The 16,654-nt window shown below is 41.6% G+C and overlaps 1 protein-coding gene across 1 annotated transcript; it reads left to right on the top strand.

Annotated features, from left to right (window-relative positions):
- The first annotated feature begins 1,589 nt into the window (after nt 1–1,589).
- Nucleotides 1,590–8,808, top strand: asip1 (agouti signaling protein 1). The gene is made up of 5 exons (XM_008321189.3): nt 1,590–1,888; nt 1,921–1,944; nt 6,047–6,218; nt 6,327–6,373; nt 7,943–8,808. Exons 3-5 carry the CDS (start codon nt 6,053–6,055, stop codon nt 8,102–8,104), a joined length of 375 nt encoding a protein of 124 aa, XP_008319411.1. The 5' UTR covers nt 1,590–1,888; nt 1,921–1,944; nt 6,047–6,052; the 3' UTR covers nt 8,105–8,808.
- The last annotated feature ends 7,846 nt before the right edge of the window (nt 8,809–16,654 follow it).

The following is a 16,654-nucleotide window of genomic DNA, read 5'->3' on the forward strand; positions in this document are numbered from 1 at the left end:
GGTGTCTGTACAAGGACTTACTATTGTAGCTAACTTAAGCTATGGTGCATGTAGCTAATGTTAGCGCTAGTGTCTGTACGAGGACTGTTATAGCTAGCGTAAGCGCTGGTGACTGTAACAGGACTGTTGTAGCTAACATTAGCTCTGGTGGCTGTACCAGGACTGTTGTAGCTAACATTAGCTCTGGTGGCTGTACCAGGACTGTTGTAGCTAACATTAGCTCTGGTGGCTGTACCAGGACTGTTGTAGCTAACATTAGCGCTGGCATCTGTACCAGCACTGTTGTAGCTAACATTAGCTCTGATGTCTGTACAATGACTGTTATAGCTAGCGTAAGCGCTGGTGTCTGTACCAGGACTGTTGTAGCTAACATTAGCGCTGGCGTCTGTACCAGGACTGTTGTAGCTAACATTAGCTCTGGTGCCTGGAGATTGTGCATCAGTATTATTGGTGTCAAAACTAAGGAAAGTGCGACTAAATGCATGTGTGCCTGCAAGGTCGACAAACTTCACGTCAATCAGTGCAATAAAAAGACCTATCCAAATATCTTAGATGTTTATCTTAGAACTATGCTCTGCAGACAGTCTGTTCTTGTTTTTTTTGCACATGTGACGTCTGGACGACGATCAAACCCATACTTCTGCTTGTTTTTGGTGTCGCTGGCCCCTAAAAGTGGTCCAAAACCACTGTTTCACTTCAAACGGAAAATGGCTTTGAAGACCCCAAGGGTAGTGGAACAGTAACGGGCTGAGTGATTCCGATCATAGTTCCAGATGTGCTACCATTAACTTTTAACCTATTATTAGGGTGTTGGAAAAACAGCGCAGAGATTCCTGAACCGGGCCCGTGTGTCTATGTGACTCATCTCAGCGCAGCACCACAGTTTAGACCAACATTTAGTTTAGCGGAGCTGCAGCGCATTACACAGCAGACAGCGCTCCACCTCCACAGTCATTAAGCTCAAGGTAGAATAACAAGTTTTGTTGACCTAAAGGAATCAAATCGACTTCAGATGTTCTCCTGAAAGATCATTGGTCATTTGAGGCCATAATAAGTGTGAGAGAGTCTGTTTTCATGCAGGAGTCGAATTAAATTGAGATAAAATCGTCCGCCAGGAATGTCAAACCATGGAAAATAAATTGATATCAAAACAGGCAAATAACAGTGAACGGGTCACGTTCTGGTCAGGTGACAAGAGAGGGTTTGTGAGGTGACAGTCAGCTGTAGTGATGAAACGGATCTTCCCGTAGGACTGCAAATGGAACTTTCCGTCTCTGTGACCTTTTCACCTGTAAAAAAAGACTTCAATAAATCTCATCACACGTAACAACAGGAGTTTTGGTAAAAGACCAAAAGCAAAAACGTTTTGTTGGAGGATTTAGGGGGACCTTGACCCGCAACTTTTGCCCAACTTAGTGGGCTGGAAAAAGTCCCAGTCCATAAACAGAAATCGAAGTTCAAACAGTGAGGTTAGAGCAGGTAATGGAGAACCAGACAAAGAAGTCTGATTCAAAAGTACTGAACGTGTCCGTCATCTCTCCTACTTGACCTTTCCCCCTCCCCCCCCCACACCGCTCCCTCTTTGTTCCTCTGCGATTCTGGTTCCGCCTCCAGCAAAAAAAAAAAAGAGCTAACCTAGCAATGTGGCCTCATTATCAGCTGCAGAACAAGGTACGAGGAGACTGGGATTAATGTGTCATGGGAGAAAGCATCCGCAAGTCGACGGAGTTGCTTTGAAAACACTGCAAGCGGATCAGTGGCGAAGGAGAGCGGAGTGGTAACTTTGGACGTTCTGGAAGGTTAACACCTGGAAGCAGAAAGAAGAAGAAACACAGAGTTCCACTGCACAAACAAGAAGAGAGTGTGACGGTGAGAGGGAGAGAGAGAGAGAAAGAAAGAAAGAGAAAGAGAGAGAGAGACAGAGAGAGACGGCTGGATCCACAGGTACGAAAACCATGATCAGTATAGAAGCAGACTCTGTAGTAGAAAATGGAAATCTAAAAGAAGTCGATATATTTTCTGGTGTTTTTACAGGTTTTTCCAACTCTTGTAAAAACCAAAACATTTGTGCTTTCTTGAGTTTGAAAGTCAAGTGAAGTGGAGACTGCTTTATTTGACGTGTCTCCGCCATGTGGTCATCTTGACCCAAACCTGTTAAAAATGATTCGTAAATTCCACATGTTTTCATCTTTCCATAACCTGCTGTCGATCTCTGTACTTTTTAGCCGCTTCCGCTAAAGCGGTCATACTCCAAGGTACATTTGAAATTGAAATTTTTGCTGCAGAGCTGCTCGACCGCTATATTTACTAAATCATTATAGTTCGAGTTGTGAACCTTGTTAACATATATATATTTTTTTATATTGTTTGAATGTTAGCAAACATTTTCTATATATTGTTTAAATATTCGCACCTATTTTATATGTGTAATATATATTTACAATATATATTCTTTCAATGTTGGCATACATTTTATATATATTGTTTAAATGTCACCTTATATTTTATATATATTTTTTTAATTGTCACCTTATATTTTAAATATATTGTTTTAATGTCGCCTTATATTTTATATATATTTTTTTTAATGGCAGCATATATTCTATATATTGTTTTAATGTGAGCATATATTTTATATATATATATTGTTTGAATGTGGGCATATATCTTATATATATTGTTTGAATGTGTGCAAATATTTCATATATATTGTTTGAATGTCAGCGTATATTTTCTACATTTTGTGTGAATTTTAGCATATATTTTATATATATTGTTTTAATGTTAGCATATATTTTATATATATTGTTTTAATGTTAGCATATATTTTATATATATTGTTTTAATGTTAGCATATATTTTATATATATTGTTTTAATGTTAGCATATATTTTATATATATTGTTTTAATGTTAGCATATATTTCATATATATTCTTTGAATTTCAGCATATATTTGATATATATTTTCCTTTTCTAACTTGAACTGTACTGCTGTGTTCTGTGAGGATAAAAACATTCTTCTCAGTTCTATTTTTATTTTATTTTATTTATTTATTTTTTTTGGGGGTGGCCAACAGATATTGTTTCTCTTGTCGTTTCTTTTTCTTCTGCTGTGTTCCAACTGCATCACATTTTCGCTGTGTGTTTTTATGCTGTTGCCTGTTTATGTAATTATTGTTCATTTAAAAACATTACATATTATAACACTTAATTCTTTGGTAAAACCGTCCATCATCCACAAACAATTCTAAATATTTGTATTTTATAATTTAAGGATGCACATCGGTATCTTCTGATAAAATAAAACGTTTGATATATTTTTTAGCTGCCATATATTTTAAATATATATTTTTTATTCTGTCAAAAGAGAATATATTTGTAGTGAACAAATGTATTTTCTTGTTTGAAGTGAATGAACTCACTGGTGTCGTATGTTACATTCGTTTGAGTAAATACTCATGTGAATATACATATAAATATATATATGATATATTTATTATAATTATGTTTGATGGCTGAACTTCTGTATGTGTTATATTTGACGTTAGTTCTGTTTCAGTTCTAGTATTATTCAGTGAATTCTCCTTCTTGTTTCTGTCATTGTTTGCTCTGTTTAATTTTTAAAAATTTTTTCTCACAAACGTGACATACAGTCAACGCCCGGTCAGTTGTTGGACTTTTGTATAAAAAGAAATTAGTTTTTTTTTTGCTTTTTTTACTTTTGGGTTTACACAGTGCAAACTGTTTGAACATTTAAAAAAATAAATCCTAGGATTTGAACTCAGCATCGGAGAAGAATGGGAAAAAAGTATCATATATGTATTATTCATGAGTCATTTTTAAAAAAGAATTTTTTTTCACTGATGTAAAACATCCATAGTACTCTGTCTTGTCTGTGGACTTTCTTTTTTTACTTTGAACGCAGCAAAAAAAACCGAGTTGGTTTCTGGAACTGATGCCAAAAGTCAGACACACTTTTATTTTTACATTTAATTCATAATAATACTGACAAAATTATAAATATATTTCAGAGGCAAAGACCAGCATTTTTCCGTAAATGTCTTGTTTGTTTCAGTCTGAGGACATTTGTTTAATATTAGTGGATGTTTTTTTTTTACCAATTTCAAATGTAAACAAATATATGGAGTGCAGTTTTAATCTTCAGACAGATGGGTTTTTTTTTTTGGTTTTTTTTTGTTCAACTGTGAATTTAAAGAGAGTCGTTTCTCTGTTGTTATTTTTCCCTGCATTTCTAAAAAGACACATTCACATCGATGCAATGTCATGGGAAGTCGAATAGTTCCGGTCTGCTCTCTTGTTCTTCTTCAGTGGTTTTCCATCGGAGAATTCCTTAAACACAATTTCTTTCTTTCAGGAAAAAAGAAAAAAAAAACCTCAGATTGTTCTAGATCAGGACCCGTTCACTCGAACAGACGAAAATTATGACCTATCATCAGACTTGAAAATGCTTCAATTCGAGAGTTGATCAAAGGTCACTCAGCTCGGACTGAGGACTTTCGGACTGATACGGTACCAACAAACACGGATACTTTATAGCTGAGAGTTTCGGAGGTCCGTGGTTTTGATGAAAGGTTGGCTTGTCAGTTGACTTGACCTGCAGTCAGAGGAGGTCAGGGATCTGGAGCCGATCAGGATGATTGATCATCCATTGCTCCAGTCCTCCGACCTGCTGCCTGTTCTTACAATTGCTGTTTTGTACGTACTCAACTATTGTACTTAGAGAAACTGACGCATTCACTTTTTTTTAAATCCCATTTCTAATTATATTATTACTATAATAATAATAATAATAGAGCAGATGATAACAATTACCCTGGGCAACAGCAGCATCTGCTCCCATGCTACGGGTTACACCCGTTCCCCCCCTTAGCCTATACGCGCAAACCCCTTTGTTTCTATTGCATTGATGTCTAAACCGAGATGACTCTCATCTGTAGCCTGTTTCCCTAATCCTGACTTTGGATCCCACCATTAGGCCTTAATGACCACCGACTTATTAAAGCACAGATGATTTCATTATCGCTAACTCTGACATGTCACAACTCTATCCCGTTATTTCACAACAATAACAACCCTTTAACCAAATCCTTCTTGGTTTAATTTTTTCCAAAAAACAGCAGTAAATATTTTCTCTGTGGTGTATGGTACCAATCACGGCTTAAAGACGAACAGGGGGGGAAAAAAAATGACGACAACGACCAATGGAAAAAGTTAATTTAATCACCGTTTGACCGGTCCGTCCGATGTACACGAAACACACTGTCAATATATAAATAAATACAATCACGCGTCATGTTTAAATATAAATCTTGATGCTTGTCTCCAGACCTTGCTCACAAACTCCGCGGACTTATTTTTATAGTTCTGTCAACAAAAAGTTTGTCTGCTCCGTAAAAATACTTCGTCCAATCATCTTGCAGAAGACCGGCCTCTACATCAACTGCTCCGTTGGCTGCCAACAATCGAACATCTGAAGCTGAGCTTCATCAGTGATCGATACGCTCTGCAGCTACCGGAGGGGAATCCCCCGCATCAGAAACGGAACAGGAGGGCAGCAAAAGGAGTCCGTGTCCGCTGCGATGTTGACACCTACTTGTGGTCCAAATGTGAGGCTCTAAATCGTTTGTCCCATCAACGTTTCTGCCCCTTCCGTCACCGAGTTTCCATGACTCCTGGAAAGTTTGCTCCTTAAGTGTTGCCATGGAGACTGGAAGCTGTACTTCCTGTACTCCTCATTAGGAGTAGCTTGGTGCTAAGGTGGCACAGGCATCTATTTAGGATACCCTCTCCCACCCCCCCGACATATACCCTTCGTCAGGGAGGACACCAACAGATTTAGGACATGCCGGACTGAGTACATCATCAGTGTGGGCTTTTCTCTGATTCTCAAGAGATCTGTGATCTGTGAATCGTTTTAGTCATTCGCTAATGAAGGCTACTTCGATCGGGTTGGCTCACAGAGGTGTAGATGTTTGGACATTTGGACAGTCCAGAGCTCATATCTTCCTGTTTCTTTTGTCCAGGTGAAGATGGACACTTTACTCCTGCTCTGCTGCCTGGTCCTCACCACCTCACATCACCTTCTTTGCTCCGGTCACATGGTATATGTAGCTGAACTCTCCACCGACAAGTATGTTCAGTCCAGCACGCAGTCCCAACATGTGCAGATAAACAGTCCCCCTGTGGTTGCAGTGGGTAAGTGTCCCGGGTGGCGTCTGTTTTTTTCGTAAATCCTGGTCCTGTGTGGTGTCAAGTCCGCTGATCTGACACAGGGGTTGGTCATTTCGACTCTCTCTCTTTCAGAGTTACCCAAATCAGTGAAGAACAGAAAAGGAAAGAAACAGAAAAAGGTGAGTCTTTGGTACCGGTCTGTGGGACGCGCCCCACCTTTACACCAATCGAACCCACTCTAACAATGCGGTTCTGCTTCTCTTGGATCTGAAAAACGTTTGAGCTCAAGGTTCAGGAACGGCTCAGACATCTGTGTCCGGACACAACAAAACTCCCACAATGCAATATGTTTCCCCCGGGAATCTTATCGTCCACTCACTATCACAGTTATGTCTCGAAACGTTCATAAAGCACTAGCGTCCCGTCGCGCTAACTGCGCAGAGACAGACCGGCAGGGAGGTTTGAACAGCTGACGTTGGCTCTTTTCTCGAGGTGAGAGGTGAGAGGAAACGGGTCACACTGTTTCCAGATGAGCGAAAGGAAGCAGTAACTCAGAGAATCGCTCGTGACAACGCAAAGTATGCAGACGCTTGTCGGAACAGCCAGACCAGCCAGAACACCCGAGGCATACAGTCTGGAAGCAGAGGAGCTGCTGGACACTTCATTAAGAGCGGGGGGGGGAGGGTGTTTGTTTAGTTCAAGTTTGGCCACTGTGTGACGGAAACTAAAACCCAGTTGAAGAACACACTTTTTATAAGTACTTACAGTACACACCAGAGGTGTGGACTTGAGTCTCATGACTTGGACTCGAGTCAGACTCGGGTCATCAATTTGATGACTTTAGACTCGACTTGACCAAATGTAAAGAGACTTGGAACTCGACTTGGACTCTAACATCAATGACTCGTGACTTCACTCGGACTCGAGCCCTTTGACTCGACAAGACTTGATACTTTCTCCAAAACCCAAAGATTATAAAGTAAGTTATTGAGGAGCGCTGTGTAGCTCTCATTGTGTACGTGTGCGCTGTCGGCACAACAGCCAATCAAATCAGACCCATGTTGTTTTGACGCGATAATATCGAGCCAATCAAATTGCGGGACAACCGATGAGAAACAGCTGTCGAACAATGCGCGGGTTAGAGAAAATGAGACCAAAGATCGTGTTGTTCGGATTTAAAAACTACGAGATGGTCAACAAAAAAGGAGTGGCAGTGAGTGGAAGGACTCGAAAAAGGACTCGAAACAGAAACGGCAGGACTTGGGACTTGACTTGACACTTTTCAGTCTTGACTTGGATTCGACTCGGACTTTGCCTGTTTTGACTTGAGACTTGATTCGGACTTGAGTGCAAAGACTTGAGACTTGCTTGTGACTTGCAAAGCAATGACTTGGTCCCACCTCTGGTACACACTAAATAGTACCAGTACTGACCAGGTACTATATCAGCGCAGATAGACGGTTTTCCCGACAGGAATGAAGTAGCATCATGGAACCCCCGAACGGGACTTTTTTTTTTTCGTGCCCGCCCCCCGAATTGAAATACTATTGATCGCCTCGTTATATATATATTTATCGTCTTCTACTAGGTTCAACAGGCAGTCATCTAGTGCTGCCATCTAGTGACTGAAAGCTTGTTTATCGTTCAGGCATGAATAAATATCGCATACTGAAAGTCCCGTTGCAATACCGTGATTATGTTGTTAGTATTTTGAAAAAACTCATCTTTGTAATATTTTGTCCTCCAAGAACAAATTCAAGAGGAAGCCACCGCCGCCTCCTGCGAACTGCGTCCCCCTGTGGGCAAGCTGTAAAACTGCGGGGAACGTTTGCTGCGATTCCTGCGCCTTCTGCAAGTGTCGCCTCTTCAGGACCGTGTGTTTCTGTCGAATGGGGAACCCGCAGTGCTGAACGGCCCCCTGCAGGCCAACCCGCGCCCAGGCTACGGCAGCGGCGTGGTCCAATATCAACTGCATGAAAGCACTTTAGAGGACTGCTTCGGAGGGAACGTTCCTGACATTCCACAGAGTGCAGAACATGTAGCACCGCTTTGGAACATATGGAGGAAATCTTCTTTTCTTTTTTTCTTTTTTTTTTCCACTCTGAGCTTTCAGCATGCGTTCGCAGAACTTACTGTATGTGCAAACACTTTTTGCTACAGCGTGTCGTTTTTATACAGACAAACAGAATGTGCATCGAGTCGAGACCAGAGACGAGAAGCCATATTAGAATAAAGTTATCTAACAGTCTCCTCTAACCAGCGCCAGTTTCACTCATGCACAACGAGTCACTGAAGGTAGTTATTTACCCCCAGATGGAACTCGTGGATGTGACGGCAACAGTTGCTGTTGAGGTTTTGATCTTACATGTGGTAACAGACAGATTCCAGAAATACGCAGTTATGGACTAAATCACGGACGATAAAAGCATTTTACCACGTTCTGGTTGGGATCCATTGGCCAAGAAGAAAGTTCTCAAGTTAAGGAGACAGCTATACAAATAAACGCCATGGTGATGATTCACTGTACATCCAAAAATCTCTTCAGCTTCAGTTCTGCAACACTTTGAAATTAGGAAGTACACGAATGTCTTTCTTTCTTTTCATTGTTTTTTTACGTGTTCACTGTACATCCAAAAATCTCTTCAGCTCCAGTTCTGCAACACGGAACAGCGAATGTCTTTCTTTCTTTTCATTGGTTTAACCTGTATTTTTTTTTTACTGTTTGACTGAATATACACAAAACGACCCACAACATCGTCTTTGTAAACAATCTGCACGGACATTCTAGGGTCGTAGATTTTATTTATGTCACCCTAGATGAGGAAACGTCACAAAATGTCATGGAGAAAAAGAAAAAATATTTTACCGTATTTTCCGGGCTATAAGTCGCTCTGGTGTTAAAGTCGTACTAGCCAAAAAAACATGTATAAGTCACACCAGTGCCCTCTATCGGCTGTCAGTGTGAATTATTTTCTATAGGTCACAAACCCAGCTAAGAGATGACAAAAAGTGCAATTCATAGTCCTGAAAATATGGTACTTTGGTCAACACAAAAACTGACATAATAGGAAAGGGTAAATTCTTCTTAACGTAGCACCACCTGCAGTCCATGTTCTATACTGACAAAATATCAGACTTCAGATCTACGCCCTTTCTTCATCCAAACCTCCATCCGTCTTCTAAAAAGGAGTCTTTGACACCCAGTGAGTCAGGGCTCGTGGCTGAAGATTCACTTTGATGAGACAGACTATAAAATATGCGAATTCTGGAATATTTCTCCCAGATCAAAGGTGACGTAGACTTCAGGATGGAGTCAGAGGAACTTGGACCTGTCCGTAATGGTAAACAGCTGGAGTTTTGGACCTCGTCTGTCTTTTAAACACATCCGTCTTTTCAAATCTGTTTTGAGAATAACCTACTTCTGCTTTTAGTGAAGTGGTACCCGTGTGCTTGCTCCACCTTGGCTCCACAGCGATGGGATGTTTTGGATGGAGGGGCTGTTTTGTGGTGCCCAGCATAAGTGTTTGATTTCGAAATGCATTTTTACTACATTTACTGACAATAAATGATATTATTAAATATATCAGAAATATGCCCCGATGGAGAATAAGGAGTTCGTTCTTACACCAGAACACACCCGACTTCTGTTCTTCCTCACGGTGAGATCATTCTCTCCCAGACCCTCAGAGTCCTGGTTCTGCACTTTGTCTTCCGTTCAGAACTGAACGTACGACAAACTCCACATCTTTGTTGAGTTGCTGTCGATGCGACGTGAGCGCTCTGCGTGGAATTCATCACATGTCAAACGCTGAGTGTGAGCAGCTAACAGATGTTTCCGATTCACGGCCGTGACCAAAATAAAAACACATTTTTACACGTAAAATGTGCAAATACTAAAGCGTGACTTTTTTTTTTCTTCTTTCCGTAATAAAACTTTTAGAAACAGATTAATGAATCCCCCCCTCCCCCCGCCCCCCTCGCCAAAAAAAATATTGTATTGTGTTAGATAATGCTGCGAACCTCAGTGAAGTTCTTTGGATCAGAGTTGTACTTCAAAGTGGGGGCCGCCCGGTGGACCTCAGTCCTGCTGCATGTGTCTGTGCATTTCAGCAGCAGGCGATGAGCGGCTGGGCCTGACTGTATGTTCCAGTTGTTTATGTTCCGTGTTGACAGCAGACTGCTGTTTTACTGACTACCTGTGGTGCCGACACAGCGTCGGGTCTCTCCTCTACACTACGTCTCTGTGGGAGTGTGTGTTTCTTTCCGGCTGTGTTTTCAGCTAACATCAAAAGTCTGTTTGAAGGTCAACGTCCGGCACATTAAATCTTTTACGGTATATTAGCGTTGGTGGCGCTTTGGCCCAGAGGCGATGTCTCTGTCATTGGTGTGGAACCGGTTAGGGCGGTTGGTACCTTCCAGTGGACTCACCACCCGCAGGAAGGTTCAGGGGGGTTGGTACGGTGCAATGTGATTTGGGTGGCGGTCGTGGAGACTGGTGAACCCCACGACCCGGTAACGGATAAGCGGATTAAAATGGATGCATGGATGGATGTTAGCGTTCTTGCTAACGACTGGGTTTAATCCCTGCTGTCCTTCCTCTAGCATTAGGTCACTCAGTGTGTTGTCTAGCTAATGGATGGATGGATGTGGACGAATGTTATCGGATGTGGATGGATGGATGGATGGAGTGTTTTGTGTGTAGACACCTTAACATTTCTCTGTTTATCACACATGTTCTAAAATGAGGCCTTTCTAGTATTCGAGTTTCTGTATTTGTTTCTATTTCTGTATTTGAACTGTGTGTATAACTGTGAAGTAATGTGAAGCGCTGCTGTCTACAGTCACCAAATGTCTTATCCAGGGTCTGGACCTAATGCTAAAAAAAAAAAAAACTTTATACAGTTATTCCTTTTTTAACCACAAGATAGCAGCAGTGAGCCTGTCATTTTCATTTTCATCGGACGCACCAGATGAATTGTGCAGGATTTTTTCTTAAATGAATCTGATTTGAAATCTCTCTCTCTCTTTCTCTCTCTCTGTGTGTGTGTGTGTAAGAGAGTTTCTGATAAAGCTATACTAGTCAGGACAATATTTGGGAGGGTCCTGTTGTTTTGGGGACCCTTTGTTTTACGGGGACATTTTTCAGGTCCCCACTGTGTAAGAAAGTATTTTGAGGTTAAAAGGTCAGATTGGAGTTACTGTAGGGCAATACTTATCAAATAGCCCCAAGAGTGGGGTGGACATTAGTGTACCACTGCTGTAATGATAACAAGCCTCCAGTCACTAGGTGGCAGCAACTCATACGGTGGTTTGTACAGATAAAAAAAATATTAATGTTTTCCATTTCTGTTCCCAATAGTATTTCAATTTGTGGTGGTGTAGGTTGTCGCCCCAAGGGGGAGCATGACAGCGAATAACCGAGAACCACTGCTGTAGGGTCAGGATGAAATGTCCTTAACAGTTGAGGTTAGAATAGAATTAACTTTAACATCTATTACTATTACTGACAAATCCCCCGCAGCGCACAAAAACCCGAGTGTGTGTGTGTTGTGTGTGAGACAATGTATATGACATGTGTAGTCACCGTCAACAGAGCAGTTGTGCAAGTCAACAATCCATTCCCTTGTCTTTTTTTACTGGGGACATAGTGCAAGACAATGGACAATGGCAACAGTGACAAGGTGTGACATAATATGGGGTTATGAATGTGCCAAGAAACTACTTAGGAGAAGGTGACTAGAGCGAGATAACAGATGAACTCCCTCACACACACACACACTCTCACAGTACATGACAGTGAGTTATGAAAACAGCGGTACACCTGCACGAAATCATTGATTTGGTAAGATTAGAGTCAGTACCAGGTCAATGACCAACTCTTGGACTGAGGTCAGATGAAGAACAGACACTGGGGACGTGTGACGTGCCAAAGATTAATGATTTGTAGTGAATCAGAACCCAAAACCCAGTTGTTTTTTTCCTTTTGCTGCGTAAATTTTGAAATTTTGTTTTGATTTTCCAGCATCGCGGTTAATCAGATGTGAGGATATAGGATCATACCATTATGTGTAAACAGAGAGGGGGCGCTGTGAAGTGGACCTCCCTAAATTTCTTCTCTGTATAATACATAGGTACCCAAAGCCTGGGTCGCGACCCTCAGGTGTGTCGCAAGAGGTTTTTTTTGGGGTCATCTTGGGGAGTTTACGAATAATGTCTATTGTCTTGGGTCGCGAAGGTTTGTGACTTTTAGAATACGGGTCGCCGGAAAAAAATGTTTGGGAAACACTGGTCTAATAGACAGACAGAGAGCAGAGAGCCTCGTGTAGATGCGTATTGAAACTATGAGTGACAACCCGAAAGCGAAGCAGCATCTGGCTGCAGTTTAAAGGTAACAACAAAGCAGAGTGCCTTCACTGCCAAATGAAAATAACTTTAAGAGCAGGTTCCACCACAAACCTGCAGTCAGTGCAGATAGAGAAGAGAGGGCAAAACAACAGCGACTGCAGCACCATCTACTGGCTTCCCCACACATGCAAGTATAACCTCTCGTACAGCAACTCCTACTGTGGATATTATTTGCAGTTTTGTTGTTAATTTGTGCAATCAAATGTTTGATTAAAATATATGTATATATTGTGCAATAAAATGTTTGATTAAAATATATATGTATACACTGCACTTGAAAGGGTTTTCAACACACAAACCATTCATTTTGGCGAAAATTATGGTCAAATAAAGGCCTACAAAAAAATCCTAAATTAAGAGCCGTTCAGGAGTCGAAAGAGCCGGATCTTCTTTGGGAGCCGAGCCAAAAAAAGCCGGCCCTTTTATAAGAGCCGAAAAGAGCCGAACTTCCCAGCACTAACAGATTAGAATATTATATTAGAATAAATGAACAAATGAATGAATAAATAGCTGTTTGTTTTTTTCAGAAAGACTTATTTCAAGCTCTCGTCTTTTCGTTGTATGCATTCTGATCTAAAAAATAGTTTTATAAGAGTAATATTGCCCAGGAGGTATACAGCCGTTTTCCCCAATACTATTTTTACACACATAATTTGGCAAAACTCAGGTATCGCGTTATCGGGTTTTTATTATCAGAGTAAAAAAAAACCCGATAATGATCCTTACAGGTATTACATAATTATGCTAATATCGAACCGGTTATATTGGTTGTCCGATATTATCGGACATTGCTAGTTTAAACTCGCTAATTAGCAAATACTGTTCTTTTGTTGTTGTTGTTTGAGTAGACAAAAGTCTCCAGTTGTCTCTGTCCACACAACATCCACACAGTTGAGCAAGTTTGCCATGTGACCAACACACCCTGTCGACAGTGTCCACACACACAGACACACACACACACACACACACGCCTCTTGTCGGTTTTTTTTTATGCAGCCCGACAGCCTCACTCCTCACTTCCACGCCGTGGAAAGCCCCAGGTTTAGCAACATCCCAGGTGTAGAAGTGCAATGAGGGGTGGAGAGAAAGAGAGAGAAAGAGAGAGAGAGACACACAGAGAGTAAATGAGATGTGATGAAATTATTTTCCTGTCAGACTCCAGGCACCGAAAGCCGGTGCCAGAAAAAACCTGCGGCGCTGCATTCCACACTGAGCTCCTTTTCTTCTCACACGTCAGTGTAGCGGGGCCTGGGTGATGTTGTGAAATTCGGGGGAAAAAAATCTCCATTCATTACTCTGTGAAACAAAGTTCAACGGACTGCGAGGGATTAAGGTGTCAATATTTGAATAAAGTCATCTGAAGTTTTTTTTAATCTTAGCTTTATGAAAACTCAAAAAAAAATCAATGAATGTCAGATTTGAGACAAATCTTTATATATATTATGTGTATTCTGGGAACAGCGGTGGATTAATGATTAAGGAAGTGGACTTGGGTGCGCAGGGTTTCAGGTTCAAGTCCACCAGCTGCCAAGTTACCACTCAGGTCCTTTGAGCATGGCACCGTCCCCTCACACTGCTCCCCCGAATTCTGGACCAAGGTCTGGACAGAAGTCTTTGAAAAGACCTGCAGATGAAGTAGAGCTGGACACTTTTAGGTTTTGAGAATTGCTGAATAAACTATTCTAGAACACTCCGCCTGAGCTGACTCCAGCTCAAAATGTGATACATTTCAAGTTCATCTGACCACATGGTGTCAAAGCCGTGGTATCACTCGGTGACCTCATGACCCGTCCCACGTTGTTCTACTCAAATATACCTTCCGGAGAGCGGGTTATGTGAAAGCGGCACTGTATCGGTTATCGGTTCCAGAAAGAGAGGTAACTTACCCCAAGTCAGTCACCATGGTAACAGACTCTTACCATGACTTGTAGGTTTACTTGAAGAAACCCTGAATGTCTACCTGTCTCCTCCAACATGAAGAACGCTGTTAAACGTGGATCGTCCATTCATTCTCAATATTTCTTTGCTTTCTACGTCTACGTGAGAAAATCCTTGCGACCCAGATTAGACAGCCCTGTAGTTTATCGCTTATCAGTTTGATTTATCTCAACAACATTCTCTGCTCATACATCATCAACTTCACACGCTGCGGGTGTGCGCTCACATCACAACAAATCGAATGTTTGGCGCTAGAGGAATGATTGTGGACACTTTAGAATGACTTTGATTAAGTTTCAAATAAAAATGTGTAAACATTGAGTCGAGTGTTGATCCTCTAAGTGGGGTATTAAGTGAACGGTCGAGTTAACACGAGATTTTGTTCGTAGTTTAAATTACTATTTGAAGTTGATATGTGCTTTGTTGTAGCGCTTTGGCCCAGAGGCAATGTCTCTGTCATTGGTGTGGAACCCCAGGGTTCACCTCCTGGACAAGTTCAAATCCCGGTTAGGACGGTTGGTACCTTCCAGTGGACTCACCACCCGCAGGAAGGTTTAGGTACGGTGCAATGTGATTTGGGTGGCGACTGCTGGCCCCGCGACCCGGTAACGGATAAGCGGATGAAAATGGATGGAAATGGATGGATTTACTTTGTTCAATAGCCTAAGTCAGTTAATCCAAAATGAGCTTTAATCATTTTTTTAATCATCAAAAAGTTTGCTTTTTTCCCCATTGGATTGCATGTAAATGAAAATTCAATTTGATTTTATTATTATATTTATTCTCTATTCTATTCTTTTTCTCTGTCTCGCCCCGGGGGAAAAAAACACGGTCCGTGATGAGTTTCTTCACAGGTGACTCACCTGAATGTGTTCACAGAACAGACTAACGCTCACGCCCCCCCCTCCCCACTCCGGGGCCATCTCCGTCAACTCAGCTGCACCGAATGACTGCTGCACCCACGTCGTTCCTGTGTGTGACGCGTTAACCATTAGCATTAGCCGTCAGTCACAGCTGTGGAGAATCGTTTCAGACTGCGTTTCAGCGGAGCATTCTCGGTGAAGTCGACGTTCGAGAACTAGTTGGATTCGTACCTTATCGTCAGAAATGCAGAATAAAATGATTTAAAAAAAAAAAAAAAACAAAACCTGAAACATCAAAAAGACCAAATTAGTTTTGTCATCTTTGGTTTATGTCGCCGCCCAGTGTTTATCACTTATCGGATGTCGGATGGTTTACAGGCGGTTCCTGAGCTGAAGGCCCAGGTACTTTGCCCCAGCATAGAACACACACATTTTATTCGCGTTTATAAGGATGTCTATGTATTTATATACATATATTTGTATATTAAAATCGAACACAGATGCCCTGACATAAAGATGGGTCAGATGTTGATGTTTAGGTCATGGTTTATTGTTATTTAAAACCATAACAATATGTGACAAATTATAGTTCTGGTCAGGAATGTGACCTTTCAGCGGCATGGAGCTATGACATCATCATCTACCTGCTCCTGTCTGACCACTGTGTGTGTGCGTCCACACCTGCTGTACTTCACCGACAAACTGACAGATTTGTCTTGATGTGTCGGTCCGCAACCACTGTGTGTCAGCGGTGAGTAGCGTCTGCCGCCGCACCTGTTCCCAGCGTAATGGGACACCTCCAGGACTGTTGAGGTCCGTACTTGAAGCTAGTTTCATGTTGGATCACAGTGAGACCATCGGCACCTGCATACCTTTGGTCATCAGGGGGGAAAAAAAAAAAAGATCTCTATTATCAACACGTGTCAAACTCGTTCTACCGTTCACTGAAACAAAGCCTGATCTAAGTTTGACATTATAATAACAAACTAACATAGGCAGCGGTGCGTGGACTTTAGCTGAGTTGTTGTCCATGTTTGGTCGGGACTGCGGTGTGACGGTGACATGATTTCGTGTGGCCACTCCATCCACGGGCTGCATGATTGAAGATAAGGTTGGTTACAGCCTCTGTTAGTCAGAGTCTCAAGGTCAACACAGAGGCACTTAACCAAGAGGCTGACTTCACTCGACAAACACTGTGTGTTGTCCTGAACAATCAGGACTATATATATATATATATATATATACATATATATA

This window comes from Cynoglossus semilaevis, chromosome 11, assembly GCF_000523025.1.
Source record: "Cynoglossus semilaevis isolate Cse_v1.0 chromosome 11, Cse_v1.0, whole genome shotgun sequence".
In the NCBI taxonomy this organism is placed as follows: Eukaryota; Metazoa; Chordata; class Actinopteri; order Pleuronectiformes; family Cynoglossidae; genus Cynoglossus; species Cynoglossus semilaevis.

Bases quoted from the DNA above. Each gene is read 5' to 3' on its own strand.
- asip1 (XM_008321189.3), top strand. From the start codon at position 6,053: ATGGACACTTTACTCCTGCTCTGCTGCCTGGTCCTCACCACCTCACAT. The intron at 6,219-6,326 runs GTAAGTGTCCCG...TCTCTCTTTCAG, and splicing joins TCCCCCTGTGGTTGCAGTGG to AGTTACCCAAATCAGTGAAG. The intron at 6,374-7,942 runs GTGAGTCTTTGG...TTGTCCTCCAAG, and splicing joins AAGGAAAGAAACAGAAAAAG to AACAAATTCAAGAGGAAGCC.